General features: G+C 44.5%; 1 protein-coding gene across 5 annotated transcripts in view; it reads left to right on the forward strand.

The window, feature by feature from the left end:
• The window catches only part of LOC105568877 (Down syndrome cell adhesion molecule-like protein Dscam2), a 179,948-nt gene that overhangs the window by 147,587 nt on the left and 7,667 nt on the right, over positions 1–24,694 (forward strand). For all 5 annotated transcript variants that reach the window (XM_012024883.1, XM_012024885.1, XM_012024886.1 and 2 more), the window contains exons 10-19: positions 696–857; positions 4,035–4,316; positions 15,001–15,306; positions 17,211–17,510; positions 18,897–19,028; positions 19,407–19,546; positions 20,298–20,461; positions 22,095–22,309; positions 23,151–23,744; positions 24,328–24,597. In XM_012024883.1, the coding sequence (XP_011880273.1) occupies positions 696–857; positions 4,035–4,316; positions 15,001–15,306; positions 17,211–17,510; positions 18,897–19,028; positions 19,407–19,546; positions 20,298–20,461; positions 22,095–22,309; positions 23,151–23,744; positions 24,328–24,597 (2,565 nt within the window). The remainder of the gene's footprint in view (positions 1–695; positions 858–4,034; positions 4,317–15,000; positions 15,307–17,210; positions 17,511–18,896; positions 19,029–19,406; positions 19,547–20,297; positions 20,462–22,094; positions 22,310–23,150; positions 23,745–24,327; positions 24,598–24,694) is intronic.

Here is a 24,694-nt window from a genome sequence, read left to right on the forward strand (position 1 = left end):
TCGAAGTCGGTTGCCGACTATGGAAGCGTATTGAACACTCGACTGCGCCGCCGTGACGTCGCCAATGTGGTGCAAAATCAGTGGAAAACCGCATTTCCACAATGCCACGGTCGCGCGGGTCGTGCGGCGCGCAATGGAAAGCAAATGCATAATTTAAACTCAAATATCGCACTTCCATGAACCGCGCGACTTTCGATTACAAATCACGCTTGACCAGAGGCAAAGCGAAGAAAAACATTTTTGAGTTTGCCATTTCATTCGAATGCGTAAGTTTTGTTGCTGAATATCGCAACGTGTAATTTTTCGACAAACTATAAGCTACCAATGCAACATTGATTACATCGATTGTGGGGCTAAAAGTGGATTAAAAGAATGCATTCCATTGCAAAATTAGTCAATAGATGATTTATGCCTTAAGCCTTAAGAAATTGACCAATGGCGGTCAAGTACGAGAATACTGTAATTAGTGAATTTCTTAAGGCATTCCATTGCAAAATTAGTTAATAGATGATTTATGCCCTAAGCCTTAAGAAATTGACCAATGGCGGTCAAGTACGAGTAGAATACTGTAATTAGTGAATTTCTTAAGGCTTAGGGTTTAAATCATCTATTGTACATGGGTACTTACTGTCTCTTTCCATCCGACTCGAAAGGAGTCGTCAAAGTGTGACACGCGGTGCACTTTCTCCTCATAGATGGTCAAATCTTACCGACCAGCCGACGTCAGGAGGTGTCCGCGAACGGCACGCTGGTGCTCCATCGGGTCGACAGCAGCACCGATCGCGGCGCGTACACGTGCACCGCGAAGAACAAGCAAGGTCGCTCCGATTCGCAGACTATTCACATAGAAGTCAAAGGTAAAGTCATATCGGTCCTGCATACGCGCCTATTCCCTTTCTCCCCCTTTCCTTTCCTACGCATGGAGATTTTATCCGTTCAAACTGGAACAACAGTGTCCCGCAAAAGTGTGCGCGTGCAGTCGATCCCGGTCGTCGTTCGCACTCTCAGAAAGGATTTCTGTTACCGAGATAAAAAATATTCTTGACGCATTTATATTTTTTACAGCCTCATTTAGTATAAAAATAAGACAATATCAAAGTAAAATCAATAATTCTTATTCTCCTATCTCGAATTAAACAAGATTGACTTACTATATTGAGACAAGAGTGACTTATGTAAATGTAAGTTTCTATATTCTTACGTTTAGAATAAATTTTCCCTCCATCTTACAACGCGCGAAATTGGTACCACGATATTCGACAAAAGACGATACATACTAAGTTTGTTCTAGATTTTAGAATTTTTCATTTAAGATTAAAATATTCCTTTCTCTATAATAAAATAGGATTGGCGTTATATCGATCATATTTTATGATACATTAAAGTGTAATAGCATTGGAAACTTTTTCTGTGGGTGCGACGACGATTTTCCGCGACCCTATCCGCGGCGAAGTCAATCGTCGTGGCCGTAATCGCGACCAAGTGCTTTCACGATGAAGCGCCGGGAAACGTCGAGCCGACTTATCGGAAGAAATCGCATGTCAAATCGATACGCGTCACGTCGCTCGCGTATTTAAATGCGCCTTTAAACGCGAGTCAACCCGCGTTTTCTGTTGGCCACTACGCCGGTCGCGTTTCGACTCGGAAAGTATTCCGTAGCGATTATGGGAATCGTAATAAAACGTGCAATAACGATACTTCATTCAGCGAGGAATATAAACGTCGCGCCGTTCTGAACGAGTTATCGCGGAGTTTAGAATAGCAAACGGCTAGTAAAAGAATATCGTATCGATATGAAATGTGATCGATGTGTCTCTTTTCGTAGGGGAATTTCAAATTGATAGCCGTGCCCGGAATCGCGGACGTTTTGTGGATTTTTATCTCGCGTATCGAAGCGAATGACAATTTTCCTCTCGATACATGTCGTGCCGGCTCAATGCCGCGGAGAATCGCCGTAGGAACGAAAATTTGTAGCGCTTCACGCGTATAATATAGCGCGTTCCCGCGGGTATAATATAGTCGGAGAAAGAGTAGATGGAAGAACTACAAGCACATGTTTTATTTTGCGAGATCGAACGGGACTCCCCGCCTCGTGCATGATAGAAAGTGCGGTGAACTTTCTGTGATTTAAAAAGAAATCCCCCCCCGTCGCCTTATTTCTGCCGCGAGAGACGCTCGTACCTCTCCATTCGGCTGTGAGATTTCTCTTTCCAAGTACTGGAATATTTCGAGAGATAAATTATTTCGTAAAGAACTTCCATACGTTTATATTCTTAATGCCCATAAAGTACAGATTTATTGCCATACTGATACATTAAATATAGAAGCAGATGTTGCTTCAAAATTATTGAAATCTTTTAAACCCCTCAATTATATGAAACTTTATTGCCAAAGCAGTTGTCATTTCTAACTGATAGAAATCCCATAAGCTCTTGAATTACATATTGAGTCTCGAAAGTGTCTATTAAGTGATACATGTATATTACTCGTACAAATGATATTATGACATTAAAATGTTTATGGAAGTTTATTAAATTGAAAAGATGGAGGTCTCTTTCTCTTCGCAATGGCTAGACATTTTTTTCTATAATCTACGTGGCAATAACTGTACAGTTATGGACAGAATGGTTGCGACACTTTTTTTTAATGAGTTTAGGAGCGTGCATTTAGATTCAGAATTACGTTCCAAAATCTTCTTCTCCGAGGAATATTTTACTCGATGGCCTTTTCGAGACCATTTTGAGCATTTTCGATCTATTTCTTGAGTAAAATTGTCCTCAGAGAAAATGTTTTGAAACGTAAACCTGAATCCAAATGCGCGTTTCTAAACTCGTTAAAACAAGTGTCCTAATTTCATCACCGTACGTGTAAAATTCGTTATCAATTAATTAGGGATGCTGTTGTTTCTCCACCCTTAAATAACGCTTACATTTAGTATTGAAACGGTTTTTCTAACGACACTCGGCGTTTGAGAAAGTAGATAATACAATTTAGTCGATGTTACCTTCAAATCTTCTCTTGGATTAATAACGATTTCAGATGCATGACTTTTACGCAGCAATCACAGTCGAGCAAAGCAGGTAGGATATGTAAAATGTGCTCGCGACGTTTTTCGAGAAAATTAGATCGCGCAATGTTGAAACTCCCCATGTGCCACCAGTCCGAATCTTCTGAGTCGAGAGGATATCGAATCGCAAACAATGCAGTGTACATATGTACATTGAATATTTCCGCTAACTGGTACAGCTATTTTTTCATATAACGTTACAAATACAGTATAAATATAAATATAAAAAATTCTGTATCATTTCCTTCGGCACCGTTCAGGAAATTGTATTACGGGTATAAAGCGGTTTCGAAATTGGATGAAATCGGTGCTGCAACTTGGAAGTAATTCAATATTTTATAACAATTGAAATAGTATTCTTTTTCGCTGTATCGAAACATTACGTAAACGATTGTCCGTTGATTTACTCTTGGGGTAAAGGCCGAATCAGACTAGATATAGTCGACTCCATAGACATAGTAATACTAGACCGAGCATATTCTCTTTTAAGCAATGAAGGTTAGGTAGAAAAGGATAGAAAGTAGGTGCCACGTCAACCTTCCTCTTTTTATTCTTCTCATTAGAGAGAGAAAGGTGGACGGCACCTACTTTCTATCCTTTTCTACTTGTGCTTCAGGTCTGGCTTCAGGTCTCATGCTCGGTTTAATATTACTATGTTTGTCTATAGTCGACTCGGATTGGATTGGCGATTGGCGACTGTCTTCTGGCCAATGAAAGTCGATAAAATCGCTGGCTGCTTTGCTCTCATTGGCTGGAGGACAATCGTTAATCGCCAATCCGATCCGGATCGGCGATTGCTAGTCTGATTCGGCCTTAAAAGACATTCACCAAGAAGACTCCTTCTTCTCTCGACTCTGCCGGTGCGGCGCGACGACGACGACGACGACACGACGACGACGACGACTACGACTACGATCGCACGTCGTCGCTATGTGATATAAACTCTCGTGCTTCCTGTAATTTGCAGTACCGCCTAAAATCGATGCGTTTAGCTTTCCCGACAATATCCAGGCGGGCGCGCGGGTGCACGTGACCTGCGTGGTCAGCGAGGGCGATTCACCCCTGAAGATCACCTGGCTGAAGGACGGCAGGCCGTTGAAGCTGCGGGATGCCAACACGCATCAGATCGGCGACTTCGATCTCGCGTTGAGGATCGCGAGCGCGACGACCGCGCATAACGGCAACTATACTTGCGTGGCGAGCAACGATGCCGCCAAAACGTCCCGCACGGCGTCCCTCCTGGTCCATGGTACGCAGAAACCGGCCACACCGTCAGACGCCATGCCGGAAACCCTCTTTGCTCCCTCCCTCACAACAAGTCTGTCCTCTCCTGTGAAAAGAAACATTCGAAGCGATCCCGCATCACACGGCAAACTGGATTCTTTTTAATTCGTCTTGTCCGGAAGTACAAACTTTTCCTTACGCCTCGATTTGTACTTGCAGGACAGTTGTTGAACCGTTTGAATGTAAAAATTAAATAATCTTACATTCGATCGACTCCCGTTGGGCTAGAAGACATTTTACGTACGCACAGTTTGAAGAAGTTCTTCCCGAAGTATCGAGAGATTTATCCTGATTTTTCGAACGAATCTCGGAGCAACAGCGCAGCTTTTACCGCCTTACCGGATGCGGTGCGCTCGGTTCTTTTTCTCCGAGTTTATTCCGCTAAAAGCCCTCTTCCCGTACTTGGCGGATATGCAGCGCGTTCCCATTGGCGGCCCGTCGGCGATGTACCGCGATCGTATAGCGGGAGAAATGGAGGGAAAGGGCGATGATTGCTATTAATCGACGCGCGCGACTCCCGCGCCAAGCGGGACCACTTGATCGCGCGGTCAGTCTCGCATACAAAGCGCGAAAGCGAAATCCGATGGAAAAATAACCATTGCGTCTTCGATGGCAAAGTGGAAAAGCGGATATTCTCGTGCAGGCTTCCCTCGACTCATCCAAATGACCCAACGGCTCTCTTTTCCCCGGCGCGGAACAACGGGATACGATCGGATACCATGATCTAAAGCGAGGAAGCGAGAAGCTTCGCCGATGATTACGCCGTGGGTTCCTCCGCGATTACATCGAGCCGTCGTTTCACTATGGTGGCAGCACGAAAATAAAAGCGAGATATTTATCAGCGGAGGAATTGAAAGAGGGAAGAGACCGCGTACGTGCACGTCGATGCGCGTTGTGTATTACAATCCCTCGTCAACAGACGAGGCCGTTCCCCTAGCTACTCGCGCGTTTACATTTCCCCATCGAGGACGAGGGTGGCGCGTGCATTAAAAGCGCCTCTTCTTTCGACGAGCGAATCGCTGCGAGCGAGACGACGGGCGAGTGAGCGTACGAACGCCTAAGGGTGATTACGGCGTCTCGTTGACGAGCGGGGAACAAACGGGAGGACAGATCGCACCTTCCTTCGCGTTTTCCACCGTGCGCGTTTACTTATTCCGCCCTAGCCCACGTATATGACGAGATGGAATTAATCCGCACGCGTGTGGCCGCCAGAAATTGGTTTTCTCGGAGTAATTCTATATTTGTATCCTCCACGCTGCCTCGCGATCGAGTTTTGCTCAAGCTTGGAACGCCAGACGACCGTAGAAGACTCGAAATCGAAATGTCCTCCAATAGACGCCCCTTTTAAATCGCCCCCACAATCGTGCGTGAGAGATCTTGACTCTAACGAGTTCTCGTCTCGCACATTCGTTATTTTAACCCGAAGGGGGGGACCCAGGCGCCTCCGCGCAAGTTAACGTCACGTATTCGCTATCGATAACGTCGGGCGCCAATTAAGGACCGTCGACCGCCAAATTATCCCGGACGAGGGGGAGAACTGTCGCGTCTCCTCTCCTACTTGCCGAAACTATGCGACGGAATTTATCAACGCGGCGTCTCCGGCAAGAGAGGCTTCTTTGTTACCTCGCCCGTTCTCCATGCCACGTCCAACCCTCCCCATCCCTTATACACGTATATGAGCATTTATATACGTATGTATCGCCGCGTATATACGCGCGACAGACCTCTTTGGGCATTACTCACGTTACGCTGTGCTATCTGGTTCCCTCTACCCACGCGGTTCCTCAATTATTCTCAAACAACCGCCCGCGTTCTGTTCTAATACCCCCGGGGCTCTCGTGTTCCCCCGCTCACCGCACACGTGCAATACGTGTATGTATCGCGCGCGGTGCAACGAGGCAAGTTATTATTGTCGTTCCACGGCATTACGCTCGTCGCGACGTACCCCTGCCTCCTATTCCCCTGCAGCCCCTCGTCGAAAAGTCGACAACCGGGCGCTATAAGGCATCCCCCTTTCACCCCGCTTGATTGTTTTCGCCGTTCGTGCGTATCTCGCGGTGTACGCGAGCGTCGAAGCACTCGAGAGACACACATACCCCCGTCCCATGCGAACTCGGAAACGTAGTTTACGCCGCCATCACGGGTCGTAACCCTTTCGTCGTCGGCGATGCGGCGAAGATATCGCGAATTGTTCTCGATTCGCGCGGATAATGGTTAATAAGGAGACGCGGCAGGTGGAACGAGCGAGGATTATTTACGGGGAACTCACGGGTGAAATTAACGAACGGGGTATCAATTCAAAACACTCGTTCGGCGCGAACGAGCGTTATTAATATTAATGAAGCTTTCAATCGACCATAACTGGCAGCGCGTTTTTAACACAGAAAATTTATTGCGAAAAATATTACCTCAGCCAGGGTTTGAGCCTGGGCCACCCCACACTCTAGGCGGGCGTCACACCAATTCGATCACCGAGGCATATGATAATATTTGTCGCGATAACAGTATAAAGATGTTGTCTACGCGTCTATTTTCGACTTTAATAAATTAACAAATGTGGCCAGCTGTGGTAGAATAAAATTTGGAAATTTATTCTATCTATAGCCAAGATTTTTAAATAATACTAATCAGTATGTAGAAAGGAGAAGTGCCCAACGTGAGCCACAAAATGAACGGAACTCGGTTCTCACAATACAGCAAAAGAATTTCTGTAAAGAACGAACCGAGTTCCGTTCATTTTGTGGCTCACATTGGTACTTCTCCTTTCTACATATTTTCTTTTTGGGGAGCCTTCACAACATTTTGAAATAATACTAATCAATTCTCTCAATTAGTTCTGTCGATATTCAGCAACGCAAAGATAATTTTCACTTAAGAGGCACTAACCGAAATGTTAAGAGGATGCTAAAGTCGTCTGTTTTACCGACACATTCGAATATAGTTTTTGCGCTGCTGAATCTTTTTATTAGTTTTTACGCCTAAAATAATACCAGGATAAGTTGCGGACCGCATAGCAGAACGTTTTTATACTTGAAACACTCGGGTCAGAAGTCTAATGAAAAAGATATTGGTATTTGAAATTTTCAATTTTTTAATCGTGAGCAATTTGAATTTGGCTTTATGAAATTACAAAATTCTTCCACGCGATTACAGTACGCGTAAAAACAAAGCGGGGGGTTCACGACTTTATATAAAAAACGAAGAGAAATTAAAAATATCGCTTTATAAGTAATTGTGGTTAGGCTTCACATGCTGATATCCAAATAATTCGATTACCAATTGTGGGCCCCAAAATGGGTTGCAAACTTCTTTTCCCAGAGTAGAGCGTAGGGAGGTCCAGATTGAAACCCCGGCTGAGGTAATATTTTTCGTAATAAATTTCCTGTGTTAAAAACACGTTGCCAGTTATGGTCGATTAAAAGCTTAGTTATTGTTAGCCATGTACCGGCGTCAAATAATTCTTGATGTTATTAATATTAACTGCGCGAGTCGAGAGCCGGCGCGTATCTTTCCGTCTCGTTCGACATTGATGGAATAATGCAATATTTCTTGCCGCGTTATTTTAATTTCGTCTCTCCGCCCTTAATTCAATATTATTTTCATTCCAGTACAAATACACTTACGCGACCACACAACAAATACGACACGGCGTTTCCATCGGGAGGATAATTAAACGTCACTCCCGAGGTCTGCCTAACGATCAATACCTAATTCGGCTCATAATGACGGAGTCATGTAAGTCGAGCGCCGCCAATATCGGCGACTACCCTTGGCGCAATATCTTTCGCCCCGTAATATAGGACATTATTAACGATAATTGTCGAATTAACGTCTCTCGCTTTACTTAACAACTGTGTAACGGGACGGAAGAAAGCCGGGACCCGTTCAATTCCGGCGCCCAGACCGACTTCTCGCGACCACGGAACCGCCGTTGTTAACCGACCCGTGAAACTGGCCTCGACGAGTCAAACTACAACTAATCTCAGCGGCGTGTGTTTTGCCCGACGTGCTCCTCCGCGTCGTGTCACGCGGATCAATCTCGAGACGCGACACGCCGATTCTAAATGAGATTAAGCTAGGATCTCCCAGGAATCTAGGTGACGACGTCCGGGACCAAGGCGCGCGACGAAGCTACGAGCAGCGGCAACGGGAGCGACTCTCCGGATGAACTCGTTCACGTTCGCACACGCAATCATCTGTTTCTCTCTCTTTTTTTGTGCAGTTCCGCCCACGATAGCTCCCTTTAGCTTTAAGAAGGACCTGTCGGAGGGTCTGCGGGCCCAGGTGACCTGCATGGTCGAGAAGGGCGATCCGCCGTTCACGATCATCTGGTCGAAGGATGGCGAGCCGATTTCCGCCTCCGGCACGGCGGCCGCCGCCGCCGCCGCCGCCGCCGCAGCCATTAACGATCTCCGACAGCACTCGCTGACACCACCTGGGCTGCGCGTAACCAACATTGACGCCCATTCCAGCGCCATAGTTATCGAGCGCGTCACCGCCGCGCACACCGGCAACTATACTTGCCTGGCGCGCAATTCCGTGGCCGAGGTCCTCTGGACGGCCGAGTTGATCGTTCGTGGTAAAGTAAAGAGACTGCACTGCGCGGAAAACTGCACCGAGTCTGTGTGTTTTCGTTTTTCTCTCTCTCTTTTTCTCTCTCACTGTCTTGCACCTGGCAGCGCACCATTGTCCTTGCGACGGTACAGCGGCGACGGGTGAACCAGTTTCGAGGGTGAGATAAAGGCTTATCGAAGCCGTAGAATCTTGGGCTCTTTTAATCAAATATTCCTGTTAGCATTGCGCGCTGTTAAGCGATAGTACTTTTACCGCAAGAAAATACTCGAGACCCTTTGGTCCACGATGATCACGTCTGACCATAGTGGCTTTGTCTACTGCCGACTGCCTGCCCATAGTGTCTTAGTCTACTGCCTGGGCAGCTGGCAATCGCGCGATTCAGATAAATTGCCGCGACGGGAGGCGAGACCGAGTTTCCGGCCACGGATTTACGAAACGGAAACCGACAAGTTTGCGAGATTATAACGTCGAGTCGCTCTCCGATTCTATTCACCCGCGGCTGCCGCATCGTCGTCACGTAAGCGCAGCCGCAGCCGCCGCAGCAGCAGCACCAGCCGCCATCGCAGCCGTCGGTCGAAAGATAGCATGAAGTAAAGTCTGATCTACAGTGTGGCTCTTTGCTTCTAAAAGTCAATCGGTGGATTATCACTGAACACAATGAACATATTCACTGATTCACAGTTATAAGTGTATCGCTGAGAAAAATGTCCGATTAAATTTAATTGGATAATAACAAACGGATATATCCGATTAAATTGCGTATCCGATGAAATATGTGATCGGTTTTTCAATCAAGTTTCATCGGTAACTGCATTTTATCGGATGTATCCATAATTTAATCATCGGTACCAAAATTAACCATCGGAAACACTAATTGGTTTTTCCGATGGGAATTTTTCTCGGAGTAGCACTGCATTATTCAGTGCTATACTTATAACTGTTTTCAGCGATTGACTTTTAGAGAGTAGAAACATTCTATTTTGTAGCCGATAAATACATTAAAAAATTTGTGCGAGTTGATAAATTGTACATTATACATCGTACAATCGTTCGTTGTCGACAAATTTTTCAAACGTTTTCATTTTCTTATATAAAATAGAATGTTTCTACACGGAGAGAATTTTCTCTTAAAATTTATCCTGAAAATCGTGTAGTCATGGAACAACATGGCATTTCCAAGAATTTTATTTTACTTTACTAGCAAAATGTAATTTTATTTTACTAGTAAAATGTACGGTAACATTTCGAAAAACTTTCAAGTTCTTCAAAACGCCACGTTGTCCCACGATCACATGATTGTCAGGGTAAATTTTAAAAGGAAATTCCCTCCGTGTAATCGCAAAGAAACACATTGTAGACTAGACTTGAGAGTCACTCGCTAGGGCTGCTCTCGGATTTTGCAGACGAACCGGATATCCGGGTACCGCGATGAGGCCGTCGACGGATATCGGGCTCGCGCTTCGGGATTTATGCGAACTTCTGACCGTCCCGCGAAGTAATACGCTTTTAATTTGCCGAGTAATATTCGTCCCGCGAATCGCGACACGCCGTTCGACGCGGGCCTATCGCAATTACGTTATCATAAGCAACGTGCAGCTGATGGTGACAGTAAAGGTTGCACCGAGTCCACTCCCGCGGGCTCCCGCCACTTGCACTTCGCCAATACAGTTTGTGCGCGACGTGATTATAATCGCGATGTAATTAATCGCTTTTGTACGGTCCAATTAAGTGGTACCAGGGAAGGACTGTCCTAGGGGAAAATACGTGAGAGATTTATCCGAGGGATTAACCGCTGAGGGTATTGTGGTGTACAGATTTGCGACATTACTGGGCATCACTAGACATTTTTTGGGCAGACGTACATGATTTTGGTCAGCGGTTTACTCCTCGGGTTTGTCTAATTCGAAAGTGTTCGAGTAGCAAACTGGTCCGAAAGGCTTGAGGAATAATTAATAATTGTGATGGATGGAACGAGAGCAAAGTTGTTGTTTTAGTAATTCAATTTTATTCATGATTATATGCACATTAATTATTACTATACAATATACATTATATGTATGCATAATAATCATTGTTTAATTTTGTCACGTAGTAAATGTAAATTTAAATTTTCTAGACTACAACGCCATAGAATTTGATAATTATATGCAAACATACCAATTGTTATTTGGTTTATTAGATTAAATGAATGAAAATTTTCGAAATTACAGGCAACGTGGCAGAGCTTTATGCAATTTGGGTCTACCTAAAATGTCTTTTGCAACTTATTTTCCCGTACGACTTTTCTGCCGCTTACAGCCACTCGACCGGCACTTTCAATATCTGACAGAGCTCTCCTGGGTAATACACTCTAGGTAATACTCTCGCGAATATAATCCACGTATCGCGCTTGAAAATATTTCGAGTCGAGTTGTATATCCCCAATAATTTTTTTCCGTTTCAATATTTCGGCATTTGGCGTTGCGCGCCGAGTCTTTTTTCACAAAAGAATCAGAGAAAATGTTTTTCGATGATATCCTACACGAAATTCGTTCATTAAATTCGAGATAGTTGCGCGCGGAATATTTTTTTCCCGAAAACGTATCGAGCGAGCGCGTGCGAGCGCCAGCCGGGGATATTCACGAGAGACACGCGGAACAATTCGCCATCCGGATAAACGAGCAACGGCATCGTTCGGATAAACGCAGCTCTAGAGTCCTTTTTACGAGATGATACGCGCAAAGTGACGAAGCAGCAGCAGCCGCCGCCGCACAGCCAGCAAAAGCCCGTCGCACCAACGCACTTGAGCACAGCATAATATAGCGTTATTTCACCCCGCGGGTCATCCCGTAATATATTTTCTATCTAGATACATATCTAACAACACGGGCGCACCGTTCAACTTGCACCGCTCACTCTCTGCCCCTTATCGCGACAATTAAGTACTGCGATCGCATATATTCCCCGCATTAATTTCGCGAGTGACAAACGCAGCGGTACCCGACCTCCCGGCAATCGCTAGACCTCGCAGCAGCGTGACGATCGTCAACGTATCTTTTGCAAATGCTTCGACGTCGGAAAGGAGAAAATAGAGGAAAGTCTTCTGTTGCGAGACAGGTTCCCAATATGAGATAGCGGGGCTTTCAATGCCCACACGGAGGGATGCAAAATTATCGTGTGCAAAATTCGGTGGTTACTAACATACGAGGCCCACACGCAGCCGCTATGCGTATTCTCGAATGCAAATTAAGGCCCGGGTTGTAAATAGATTACCGAATTTTGTGTCAGTGGTCGGCATTACTACTAGTTAAGCTAACTAACCACTGTAAAACTGGGCCTAAATGAAGATTTTAACAAATCCGAGGTACCGAATGACCGCACTGAAAAAAATTTCTGGTTGAATATGGCCGAACCAGATAATTCCTGTAGGATTTACCAGAATTCCTGTAGGATTTACCAGAATTTCTGTAGGATTACAGGAATTCTGGTAAATCCTACAGGAATTCTGGTAAATTCTACAGGAATTCTGGTAAATCCTACAGGAATTCTGGTAAATCCTACAGGAATTATCTGGTTCGGCCATATTCAACCAGACATTTTTTTCAGTGCGATAGGGTTGCCACGTGTCTAACTAGGGTTGGCACAACCCCAATAAATAATAATATTTGTGGCTGTCTACATGGGTGCGATGAGTAGTGGAGACAACGATATGCGTTTTGTGCAGCAAACTTAGTGAATGTTGCAACGCAAAACGATGTAGATGCCCCCACTGTTTATACGGTAACACCTTAATTTTAGTGATTTTTGCCTTAGCCGGTTTTCCCGTGCAAATTTAATTACAAATCTTTTTTTTCGCAACGATTACACGATCTAACGCTGAATTTTCCACTAAACAGATCTCGCTCCAAGGGCAATAAATTTCATGGTGGAATCAACCGACGGTGGCCACTAGTTTAACAGAAATCCTGCTATTCATATTAGGATCCTATCCTAGTACAGACCACTCTATTATTAATTTAAAAGCATTAATTCTTCAACTTGTCACGCGGGTACTGCGTCGGGGACCGCTGGATCGTGCACCGGGACATAAGGAGATACAAAGTGGAGAAGATGCGCGAGAAAAGGAGAACGAGAAATGAAATCTCGATATGAGGTCCACGCGCTTGTCGGTATTCAACACGATCGCAGTAGCCCGGAATGAAATATGTACTGCATGCAAGGGCCAATACGGGCACTTCGCGAAACTCGGCTTCGCATATATAGCACCACTCCGTCTTGAGCGACGGTGAGCCAGCAGCAGCAGCAGCAGCAGCAGCATCGGCAGCAGCAGCGGCAGCAGCAGCGGCAGTAGCAGCAGCAGCAGCAGCAGCAGCAGCAATCTTGTAGTTCAATTTGGAGCACCGACTCACGTTCACTTCACCCAGCACACGCATATCTGCACTGACACGTTTTTCAGTTTATTTTTCTCTCTTGGTCCCGAGCGCCACTAATCCCTTGGCACCGACTTCCCGATGTGACGCTCGCACCTCGTGTTTCGTTTCCTCCTCTCGTCCTCTTTCCTTTCTCCCCCCCCCCCCTCCGCTCTCACCCTCGCCGAAAATTCGTATGCCGCCTATCCACCCCGCCTCGCACCGAGACGAATTCGGTCTCGTTTGATCCGAACGTTCGCCGGAATAATCGATTCCCGATGCGAAATCGTTACTGAATCGAGGGGAATGAAGTATCGAAGGATCGCATTTATCGGATTTGAATTAATAGGCAATCGGATGCCGCAGTCAAAGTATTTAAATTAAGAAGAAGGAGGCTTTAAGCTCCAGCTCTCAAATGCAATTTTAAAAATACAGCGTCTCTCCGTAGAGAGACTCTGTTATTTCTCCCGGTAAAATAAATTGCAGCGATAAGTTTACGTCTCCATTATTGCTACCACTTTGTCGATTTTGTTATCCAACCTGTAGACTGCCACGGTCATTCGGTGGGAAATAACAAATTTGCTCGTGTATAACGGTATGGATTTTCGCAGCGATACGTGCATCCTTCATCCGCTCGACCCTTCGATTATTAATCACGATTGAACGACAATACGCTCTCGCGAGCGCATAAATGCGCGGCGCATTATGCAAATGAATGCGCGAGTAATTCGGCGCGCAAACGTTCGGCTCGGGCGGGACGCGCATTTTGCGCACCTTGTGCATATTTGTACGCAACAATTGATCGTGCACATTCGTATGTGGTATTGAACTCGCACAGCACCGATTTATCGTATCACGTGTACCGCCTCTGTTCTCTGTGGTCATCACGGTGTTTATCGCCGGCATTATTTTACCATTTGTCGCCGATGGAAGAGTCTCTCCATCGCACGTTTGGCACCCCCCGTTTCCCCGCGCACTTTTCTACCCTTATTTTTGCCAGCCTGTCCCTCCTCCTCCGCGTCTCTCTTCCGTCTGTCTCTTCGTCGCGCAACGGAGACGGAGAAACCGACGAGAAAGGCGGACTAAGAGGAAGCAACCTGCCAATACATTTGGCGAACAATTCGTAATTTTTATCAACGAAAGTTTCGCGCCGTTTGTCCCGCAGTCCCGAGAGGACACTCCAGTCCTCTCCCTCGCGCACCTTCAAATCCTATTTCTCTTTACTTTCGCGGCAGCTGAAGTAGGAAGTTGCAGTAGGCCAATCCTCTCCCCAGGAACTTTTCGCTCCTGCCTCAACGCAATAAGCTTAGATAGAGAAACGCGCGACGAGGTCCGGGAGAGCGTTCCCGCGTCAATTCAATGTCCTCGGTAAAATATTACGTCATGAAAATTAAAAATCTAATAGCGACGCAGGAAGCACATTTTTACATTAATTGCTTCACGTGCGATTTCCTCAAAGATCAAAATTTACGCGTAAACTTCCCGCTAATTTGTCTCACCTTGACAACAATTCGATCGACGGATCAAAGTGTTTGTCCTTCGACGATAAAAATCGAAGCGAAATTTTTATAACTATTATCATCCGTATTTTTGTAAACGTCGGGTCTGCCGGGCCGCGTCGTTGCGGTAGCTGTCGCGTATCGGGGATCCGTGACAATCGATTAATGATCGCGCATTGTGGGTCAGTGCCGCCACGGTGGGTGGTGGAGCCGCAGGACGCCCGTGCGTCGGAGGGAATGCCCCGACTGAGTTTGCATTGTCACGCCGACGGGTTCCCGCCGCCGTTGGTCACATGGCGACGCGGCAGCGGCAAGAAACCCGGCAATTATCACGACATAGCCAGCCACGAGCACATGCAGGACCTGAGGATACACTCCAACGGTTCACTAGTGTTCGGCCGGGTCCAGGAGGATCACGAGGGCTTCTATCTGTGCGAGGCTGTGAACGGCATCGGCGCCGGGCTCAGTAAAGTCGTTTATCTCACCGTCAACGGTACGTCGTATCTAATTTCATCTTTCGCGTCCTCAATTTTATTCGATTACGTTCGAAATTTTCTAATAACATTACGTAACTTATTTTTAAATTATAAGTATACTTAAATAGTTATCAGGTTTTTCTCACCCCTCACCGCAAAGTTTCGGAAACTACAATCTTATTAAAAGCATTTGTTTAAAATTATATACTCTGGTTATGTATTCAAGTACGCTTTATTTATAATTTTTTACGGGGTTACGGTCTCTTATCAAAAAATGTTTCAGAGGGGGTTAATTGAGTGAAATTGTTGCTCATTTGTTATAATAGTGTAAATATAAAAGTTATTCAATGATCTCTTTGTAACATCTATTTTTTATGATCTAATGTACTCGTAAAAAAAATGTAATAATGAGGAAAATACTTTTTTTTCGCGTTAAATCCCCTATTAGTATCTACAGTTGCAGAAAATAGCGCTAAAGCTACATGAGATAAAATATCTCTCTTTCATATTTTCTTTCTTGGATGGATCAGTCTCTTGCAGTAATTGATGATTAACTCTAATTGGATCTCGTAGAAATTTGAGATATTATTATCAGTGACGATTGGCTCGTGTAATCAATTTGATCTACTTTATCCTATTCAGACATTAAGAATACATTTTTTGATGAAATTGTCGCGTTATTCGGATCTTACAAAGTGTGATATTCTACTTTTTAAAATTAAATTAATAATAAAATTAATAATATCTTCTGTCACATTCAATTTCTTCCCTTGGGAAAATATACCGTAGAGAACCTTAACATTTTACTTTAGAAAAATAAGAAATATGAAAAGCAAATTTGGACACTTTAGACTTTGATTTAAGGTAAACTTAAAACTCACTTTAAGAATTTAAAAGAAAACTTGAAGAATTGTGAAAAGTGTGCGATATAATTGATAATACCGCGTGCAATTTTCTTCTTACGAGAAAGTGCTATACCGCGCGGCCCTCTAACGGGAACTTTGACAGGCTTGGCTGTCTAATAATTACTTAAGTGTTCAAAATTACTCTAAAAGTAAACTCTTACGTTTAAAAAATTACTTTTAAAAACTTGAATTTTATTTGAAGTAAATTTTCCCAAGTGGATTCTCTTAAATGTACAATTATTTCAGAATAAATACGTGCCACGTCAATGAGTGGTGCGGTTATTTATGTATAGAAATTAAATCGCATAATCGCAAAATATATTTCATAATGAATATATTCACGCTTTTTAGACAGCTGTGCTGTCTGGATATTCGTGTACATCAATGTACATTTGTTACCTAAATTATAATTTATAATGAAATAAGTAATTTAACAATATACTCTCTAAAGTTTTTGGAGTGAAAATAGAGCCATAGAGTGAAATATTCGCTCTATTGGAGTAAATATTCATTCTAATAGAGTAAAGATTTGCTCCAATAGAGTGAACGTTTCACTCCATGGTTCTATTTTCACTCCAAAAACTTTAGAGAGTACGAAATAATTTAAATATTCAAATCTCAATGAATTTTTAACTATTTATGTCAAGCTAGTCAGATCTGCTTTTCCTTACTAATGCTTATAAATCTCACTTTAGGTGACCTACAATTCGTGTTCAGAATAGAATATTATTTATAAATGTATATGCTGTGCCATACGAGAAATATTTTCAGAATACCTACATTTATCGAACACTATGACATACAAAATTAAGAGTACGTAGTCTCTGAAACCCGATATCGCTTAAAGTAAACTTAATAACTAAATTTCACCAAACACAATTTTTTAGTTTAGTTTATAGTTTAAATACGAATGTACAGTTTAAATATTGTATGATTTTGTTTTAAAAATAATAATATATTTTAACTACCTCTTGCATCGAAAATACGGTTCTGTTCTGATTCTGTTTTCGGTACAGTTCCCGCACATTTCGTGGAAAAGCATCGCAATCAGACCGCGAGGCTGGGCTCGAACGCCTCGTTGCGTTGCGAGGCGAAGGGCGACCATCCTTTGAAGATAGTCTGGAAGAAAGCAGGCTCCCAGTTGGATCCTAAGCTTCCCGACTATCGTTACACTCTGAAGGAGGACAACACCACCGACGGTGTCGTCAGCGTCCTTGGTTTCGTTAGCACTAGTCGCGAGGACAGCGGAAGGTACTTTTGCATCGCGTCCAACGCTTACGGCCGCGACGAGATGACGGTTCATCTTTATATTCAAGGTACGAGGAAACCCGATAAATTACTATTTAGAAAGCTCTTTCGATAATCATTAACACCGACTGCAGAGACGTAGAATTAATTGGTAGCCAGGGGGACGTAATTTAATAACTTTTACATCGGTAAGAGGGAATAAAATAATAATATTAACATCGGCGTTTCGTAATCGTTTGTTCTCTCTGTCGGAGGTAGAAGATAGTCAATGAAGTCCGTGAAATTATTGCGAAGCGAGTTATCGCGATGATGCCTTCGGGGCGTCAGTCGGTCGGTTGTTTGTGCGTAACGCTATTCCGCTGGATGTAATTATCGTAATGTATACAGGCACTCGACAACGCGCGTCCATTTAATTTAATGTACGTCCGCGCAAGTACGCGCGCAGCGAGACAGATGAGCCGGCGGCTCGCGCTCTCTGTATGTTCTCCAAAATGAGATACGCTTCGAGCGGGACGTATTGCGTCGGATAACCCGTGAAATATGCATAATGCGGGTATGCGACAATCGTGCCATAACTGAAAATTATTCCATTGGACGGGGGTGCGCGCTGACGTGTCGCCCCGGAATTAGGCGAAAATTTCCAACTAATTGCGAACTCTAATTTCACGCAGTGAAACGCTTTAATAGGGGTCGAAAATCGGACTGGCGCTATTTAAAATTGCATATTAAATGTTGAAATTGTGTCAGTCGTGTTTTTATTAATATCCCGGCTGTAAAAGCAGCATGTTCCCTCGGATGCAGAATGTAACGTACACTTGAAAAAGAAAGTTTGGCCAGACCGTCTGTGGATGATGCACACAGCACGCAAGTAAAAAAAAGTTTAGTGTGTGCGTCGTCCGTAATAAATGCGTAATATGGTACCAAAGAAAATAATTGTCGATTAACAAATCGCCCTGGCAAAAATTCTAAGTGAGAGACGATGTTTATATTTATTTACGAAGAGTTTTATCGATAGTTACATTGTTTATGAAGAGTTTTATTGACGGTCACACCGTTTCGAAGTACGTTGTAAACACTTGGTTAATTCTTTACTGACAATAACATTTTACAAACACTTAGAAAACTATAATGGAAACGTTTAACATTGTATCATTAAACGCAATTTGAACGCTTGTAACCGCGAACACGTCATAAACAACTCCATGTTTAAAATTATACAAACAATTCAATGAATGTTTTAAGACTCAAATAAAACGTTGACTCAACATTTAAACAAACTGCTTATAAACATATTATTTTCGCCAGGGCATTACTTAGAAAAACGTCTAAAAAGTGTGAATCATGTTTTATATTAATTAAAGATATATTTAGCGAAGTGTTGTGAATTATGTAAGCGTTGAAAAATTGTAATATCCGCTTGAAGGCAGATTCCACAATGTTGTATTAATATGTAGAGCCTCCAGATTTCCCACGAAATCTTCATGTGATCGAGAAGGGCAGTCGTCACATTAATCTGGGCTGGACGACCAGTCAAGACGGGAACAGTCCGATCACCCAGTACATAATCGAGTACAAAACCGAATCAGGTAAGCTTAATTGTAGCAACTAGTGTAATAAAACGTCTACGATTCTATATTACACTATATTGTACTGTTTGATGTTACATTTAGGAAAATATTAATATAAACTGGGGAGGAATACTTGATAAAATTGATACATTTATTACGGATATTAAAAATAAGTTAGTAAAATTCTGACGCAATTAGGTATTTCGCCCTGGATTCTTTATCGCAAATTATAAATAACGGGAATATATATTAATTCCCGGAATTTATTAATAATGCGGAATATTAAAAATCGGAGCTGATAAATGTCAGCCCGCCGTGGATCGGCGTGACTACAGCAGCAGCCACGTCCGATCGACGTTTCTGATCGTTGACCCGGGGATTAAATCAATTTTGCAGAAGTATGGCACGACCACACGTTCCACACGACGGTACCGGGGACACGTGCTCGCGGCCACGTGAGCGGTTTGCGTCCTGCGGTCACTTACCAGTTCCGGATGTACGCGGACAACGAACTGGGTCGGAGTCAAGCGAGCGACGTAGGTATCGGGGCCAGGCCGAACATTTACAAGTCAAATTGCACTCTGGTCCGGACGATCGTTTCCTCGCCGGCCGCTCGTCATCCCCTTTTCCCCCCCGAGAATTAAAACAATCGGAACATCGTTGTGTGCGGCGGGAACCGAGCCCGGTCGATATTCCCGCGCGCGTGAAAAAAAGGGGGCCATCCACCCCGAAACGAACCCTCTCCCCCGTCGCCCCTCGACGGATGTGCCGGCCGCATCGTTGGCCTGGATTCAAATTGCGCTCCGCGCTGCCCTCTCGGGCACATCGACTCCTCGCGCCTCTTTTTTTTTCTACCACGGGAAAGAATTCGCTCGCGCGTTTAAACATGCGGTTTGCGTAACACCCGCGATGCCGCGAAGTGAAATATCGGGGCGCATCCAGCCGAATTCTGCCCCCGCAGATTCTCCGCAACCTCGCGACATACGTATCACATGTTTCCTTAAACACCGACGTGACGGCTGACATCCGGCTTTTGTGCCGCATTCTGTGTACTTTTCAAACATCTCCTAAGCCTGTGTCAGTTTTACAAAGGAATTTAATTCGTCTTTATTCCACGATCGTCCTTTTTATCATTCAAATCCGCCACGGGTGAAAATTGCGAAACAGTTGAAAAGTTCCGCGGCAATTAAGCGGAAGGGAGGGGAGAAAAAAAGAAGACGTAATGAAAGCGGTGAAAGTGAACGAGCTCGCCAAAGAATTCAAAAGAGGGTTTCACGGGCTTTTCAGATCTTGGAGACGACAACCGAGGGGGAGAAGCCGGGCGGTCCGCCGCGAAATCTCAAAGTAGACCCCATCAGCTCGACCGAGTTCAACGTCACCTGGGATCCGCCCGATCATGATTTATGGAACGGCGAGATACTCGGTTATCATGTCGGTTACAAGGAACACAGGTAACGACCGAAAACACCGCCGTTATTTTAACGACGCACCCCGACAGATAGGGGTTTGTTTCCTCACTCGTCCCCTCCGCCCAACGCACACACACGCGCGCGCACGTATTCGCGCGCACACAGGCCTCCGACTTCCTGTATTTTAGCTCACAGAGCTGATACCGTAGAATTCACGCGCCATTAATAAACGACGAGCTATCTCGGGGTCAGTTATTTATCCGCCTGGGGCAACGCTGACAAATCCTCGAAAAACTGTAGGCTTTTTTACGGCTACGTTTTGTTACATCGTACCGGGGTGCTTTTATTGTAGCGTTTTTGCTGCGAACTAGTTAAATTCGTCGCTATCATTTTTTTTTCTCCCTAGTGGGTTATTATCCGCTAAATCGATATAAATTCGATAATGTAATTTATGCACTACCTCTCTATTTTTTTTTCCATTTACCAGAACAATACATTACGCGCGCGTCATTAAGCATTATCCTTATTTTTTACATTTTAGAGTAACTTGCAACATTATCTTGATAAGCTGGTTAATAGTTGAATAACGCTTTAATTAATAATTAATACATTATAATTATTATTTTATATTAATTTTATTTTAACATCAAGAATTATTTGACGCCAGCAAATGACTAACAATAACTAAGCTTCTAATCGACCATGACTGGCGATGTGTTTTTAACACGGAAAATTTATTGCGAAAAATATTACCCCAGTCAGAGTTTGAACCTGGACCTCCCTACACTTTAGCCGGGCGTCTCACCAATTCGACCACCGAGGCATATGATAATATTTGTCGCAATAAAAGTATAAAATTGTCGCAATAACACAATAAAATATTATCATATGCCTCGGTGGTCGAATTGGTGAGACGCTCGCCTAGAGTGTAGGGAGGTCCAGGTTCAAACCTCGGCTGAGGTAATATTTTTCGCAATAAATTTTCTGTGTTAAAAACACATCGCTAGTCATGGTCGATTAGAAGCTTGATCAATTTTATTTTATACAAATTATAATTTAATTGGCTACCTTCAACTGGCCAGGACCTAAATGGCGTTTACGTTTGTATTTGAGTTTTTAAACTAGGTTCGGATTAAAGTGTAGCTGATTATTATTTTGTATTATCTTTTGTCTTCATCTATTTTTACTAAATTGATAGATGTCATTTCAATGTTCTGATTGTTTTTTCAAACTGTCGATATTAACGCTATGCACGCCGGTAACATCTCTTTTTTTTTAGAAACGAACGGATATTTGTCTCCATTATTACATTTTTGTCTATGTCTGATTAATATGTACAGTTTTCTTCATTTATTTATTATTTTACAACTCGTGTTTTTTGGAACAATTATTATTTGAACGACGACGTTAAGTAGTTTTACATTCTTAAATTCGTACAGTTCGCCCTGATATTTTTCATTGCGATTCCATTTCAAGTTTATCTTGTTACTTTCCGCCAAGTGTGCAATGTACATAAATCCATATTACCTTTACATTTTTCACACAGTAATCTAGTACTGAGTTTACCTCCGAAAGTTTGCCGAAAGTTTGGGGTTAAAGGGAGACACTTGACACCCTTTCGACAAACTAATTAATCACACGAGCCAGGTGTAACGAACAGTCTCGCGAAATTCAGGCTGGGGGCGGAGCAGTACACGTATAAAACCGTGGAAAGACGGATCTCGACGGCGAGCGTCGCCCTGGGTTTGGCAAGAACGTCCATGCCCGGACGCCAGCATCACTTGACGAACTTGAAGAAGTTCACGCGCTACAGCGTGGTCGTTCAAGCGTTCAACGCCCTCGGACCCGGTCCCATGACGCAGGAAGTTGTGGCATCGACACTCGAGGACGGTAAGCGCGCGACTGTGAAAAGGAAACGGACGTCTTCGGTCGACATGTTCGATATTATTTATCGATGTCACGGCGAGGAATTAATTTCGTCAGAGTGACGCACTTAAGTATCGTGCAGTCCGCGACGAAAGGACAAAAATATGCGCACCGGACGCGAACTGAAATCAACATAGCCGGTGCGATCGATCGGCGCGTGTTCGCCAGCGCGGGCGAGCGAAGCTCTCGTCTAGACGTCTATTTTCGCGCCGGGACTCGACCCGAGAAGCCTCAAAAATTCATGAAGAGAATAATATTCGCGCCTTCTCGCGAGCCTATCACGAATTCCGCCATGAATACCGACCGCATGCGGCCGCGGCTGCACAACTTGCCGGGGTAAATAATAAATTCAGACGCGGCACCCGCGCTCGCAAATAACTTCTTTAATCCTATCCCCCGCCGCCGGATGCCGAAACCCGACGAAACTCGCAAGTGCACTCCGGTATTTTCGATCGCGAGGGGCAAACCGTCCCCGCGACTCGCGGTGCCTCTTTAAAAACTTTCCACCTGAACCCCTTCTTGAAATATTCCGCGTGTATAGCGACGTCGTTCTCGAATATGCGACGAATATCGACGTTTTAAATGCAATACGAGTTTTATGAGCCGTGCCGTTCATATTTCTCAGATTATTGCAATCGTAAAAGTATATTCAATTCAGCGCGATGTCATAGTTTTACGCCAAAATTAGCATACGGACAAACATTAATTTATCAATCTCAATCTCTTTTGGCAGTAGATATTTGCAATGCAAAAGACGATGAACTGTTTCGCAAGATTTAGAAAACAAGACTTTGAAATATTTCAGTTCCAAGCAGTCCTCCTCAGGATGTGCGTTGCACCGCGCTCTCGTCGATGTCCTTGCAAGTCTCCTGGGAATCTCCGCCCGACTCCAGCCTGAACGGGATCCTGAAAGGCTACAAGGTCATGTGGGAGAACACGGACGCGCTGACGGAGTCCGTCAAACCGGAGATGAAGATCACCACCGCGCTGACAGTGGTGCTCCACAGCCTGGAGAAGTACACCAATTATTCGATCCAAGTCCTGGCGTACACGAGAACCGGCGACGGCGTCACCTCATCGCCCCTCTATTGCGTGACCGAGGAGGACCTGCCGGAGATGCCGGCCGCCGTCAAGGCGGTGGTCAGCTCCGCCACGTCCATCATTGTCTCCTGGCTGCCGCCCCTGAAGAGCAACGGTAACATCACCTCCTACAACGTTCACATCCGCGGGCTGGGGCCGGAGGGCAAGTGGCATAGGAGAGCCCTGCAGCCGTACCAGACCAGCTATCAGGCCGAGGACCTGCACAAGAGGAGCCAGTACGAATTCACGATCGCGGCGGTCACCTCGGTCGGCGAGGGTCCGCAAACCCCGTCCATCACGGTCTCACCTTCCAGCGAAGGTAAGGGGGCCATCTCTTGTTTCAAGTTAGTCTAAAACTTTGACTACTAAAAAGACGGTTCTGAAATATTCTGTTTATCTTTATTTATACGAGAGCCTCCATGTGTTGCTCTTGTACCGGATGTGCTTCCGATATCCGGAAGATTGTACGAGAGCGCGATAGTAGTTCGTAACATGGCAGTTGGTACATCGAAAATATGCAACTTTGCTCCAGTCGCGAAACTTGGAGTTCCAGGAGTTGCCTTTCGGCGCACAAATTGGACTAGTTGCGAAAGTTACGTTTCGCGAAGCGCCGTTCGCTCCACCATCGTATAAACATCCGTTTCTCGGTCCAAATGAATTGTCTACATACAGTCGACCAGTAACGGGATACCGAGCGTCTCACATTTGCTAATCAGACGCGCGGCTTTTTACTTTCCCTTCGGCCCCCGAGAAGTCTCCGCAAACTCTTCGCCACTTAAAATCCTCGCCGGCAGGGAACACTTTCTCCGAGTTTGCTCCGCACGTTTGATAAAAGCTAAACTTAGGTAACTACAATTATCGCGTGTACTCGATAAGGATTCGCTCGGTTTACTGCATTACAGTTCGCGCCGCCATATATTCGTTTGGCACCACGCTTGTCGTACCGTGGAAGCAAGATGTGACGCTACCCTGTCAAAGCGTGGGCAAGCCCGAGCCTTCGGTTATCTGGAAGCAATGGGGTCAGATGGTCAAGCCATCCGCGAGGGTGTCCCTCCATCCCGATGGATCCTTGCAGATCAGTGAGCTTCATAGGGAGGATAGCGGAAATTACACTTGCTTCGTGGAGAATCGCCATGGCTCCGATCAAATAACTCATCGTTTGACTATACAGGGTAAACGCAATTCTCATTTTTGTAAAACAATCACGCGAGACTTATTATTGTGGGAATACAGTGCTCTATTTAATTGTCTAAATAAACTGTTGCAAAA

The sequence above is a fragment of the Vollenhovia emeryi genome, unplaced genomic scaffold, assembly GCF_000949405.1.
Source record: "Vollenhovia emeryi isolate VEMERY1.0 unplaced genomic scaffold, V.emery_V1.0 DF939127.1, whole genome shotgun sequence".
Classification (NCBI taxonomy): domain Eukaryota; kingdom Metazoa; phylum Arthropoda; class Insecta; order Hymenoptera; family Formicidae; genus Vollenhovia; species Vollenhovia emeryi.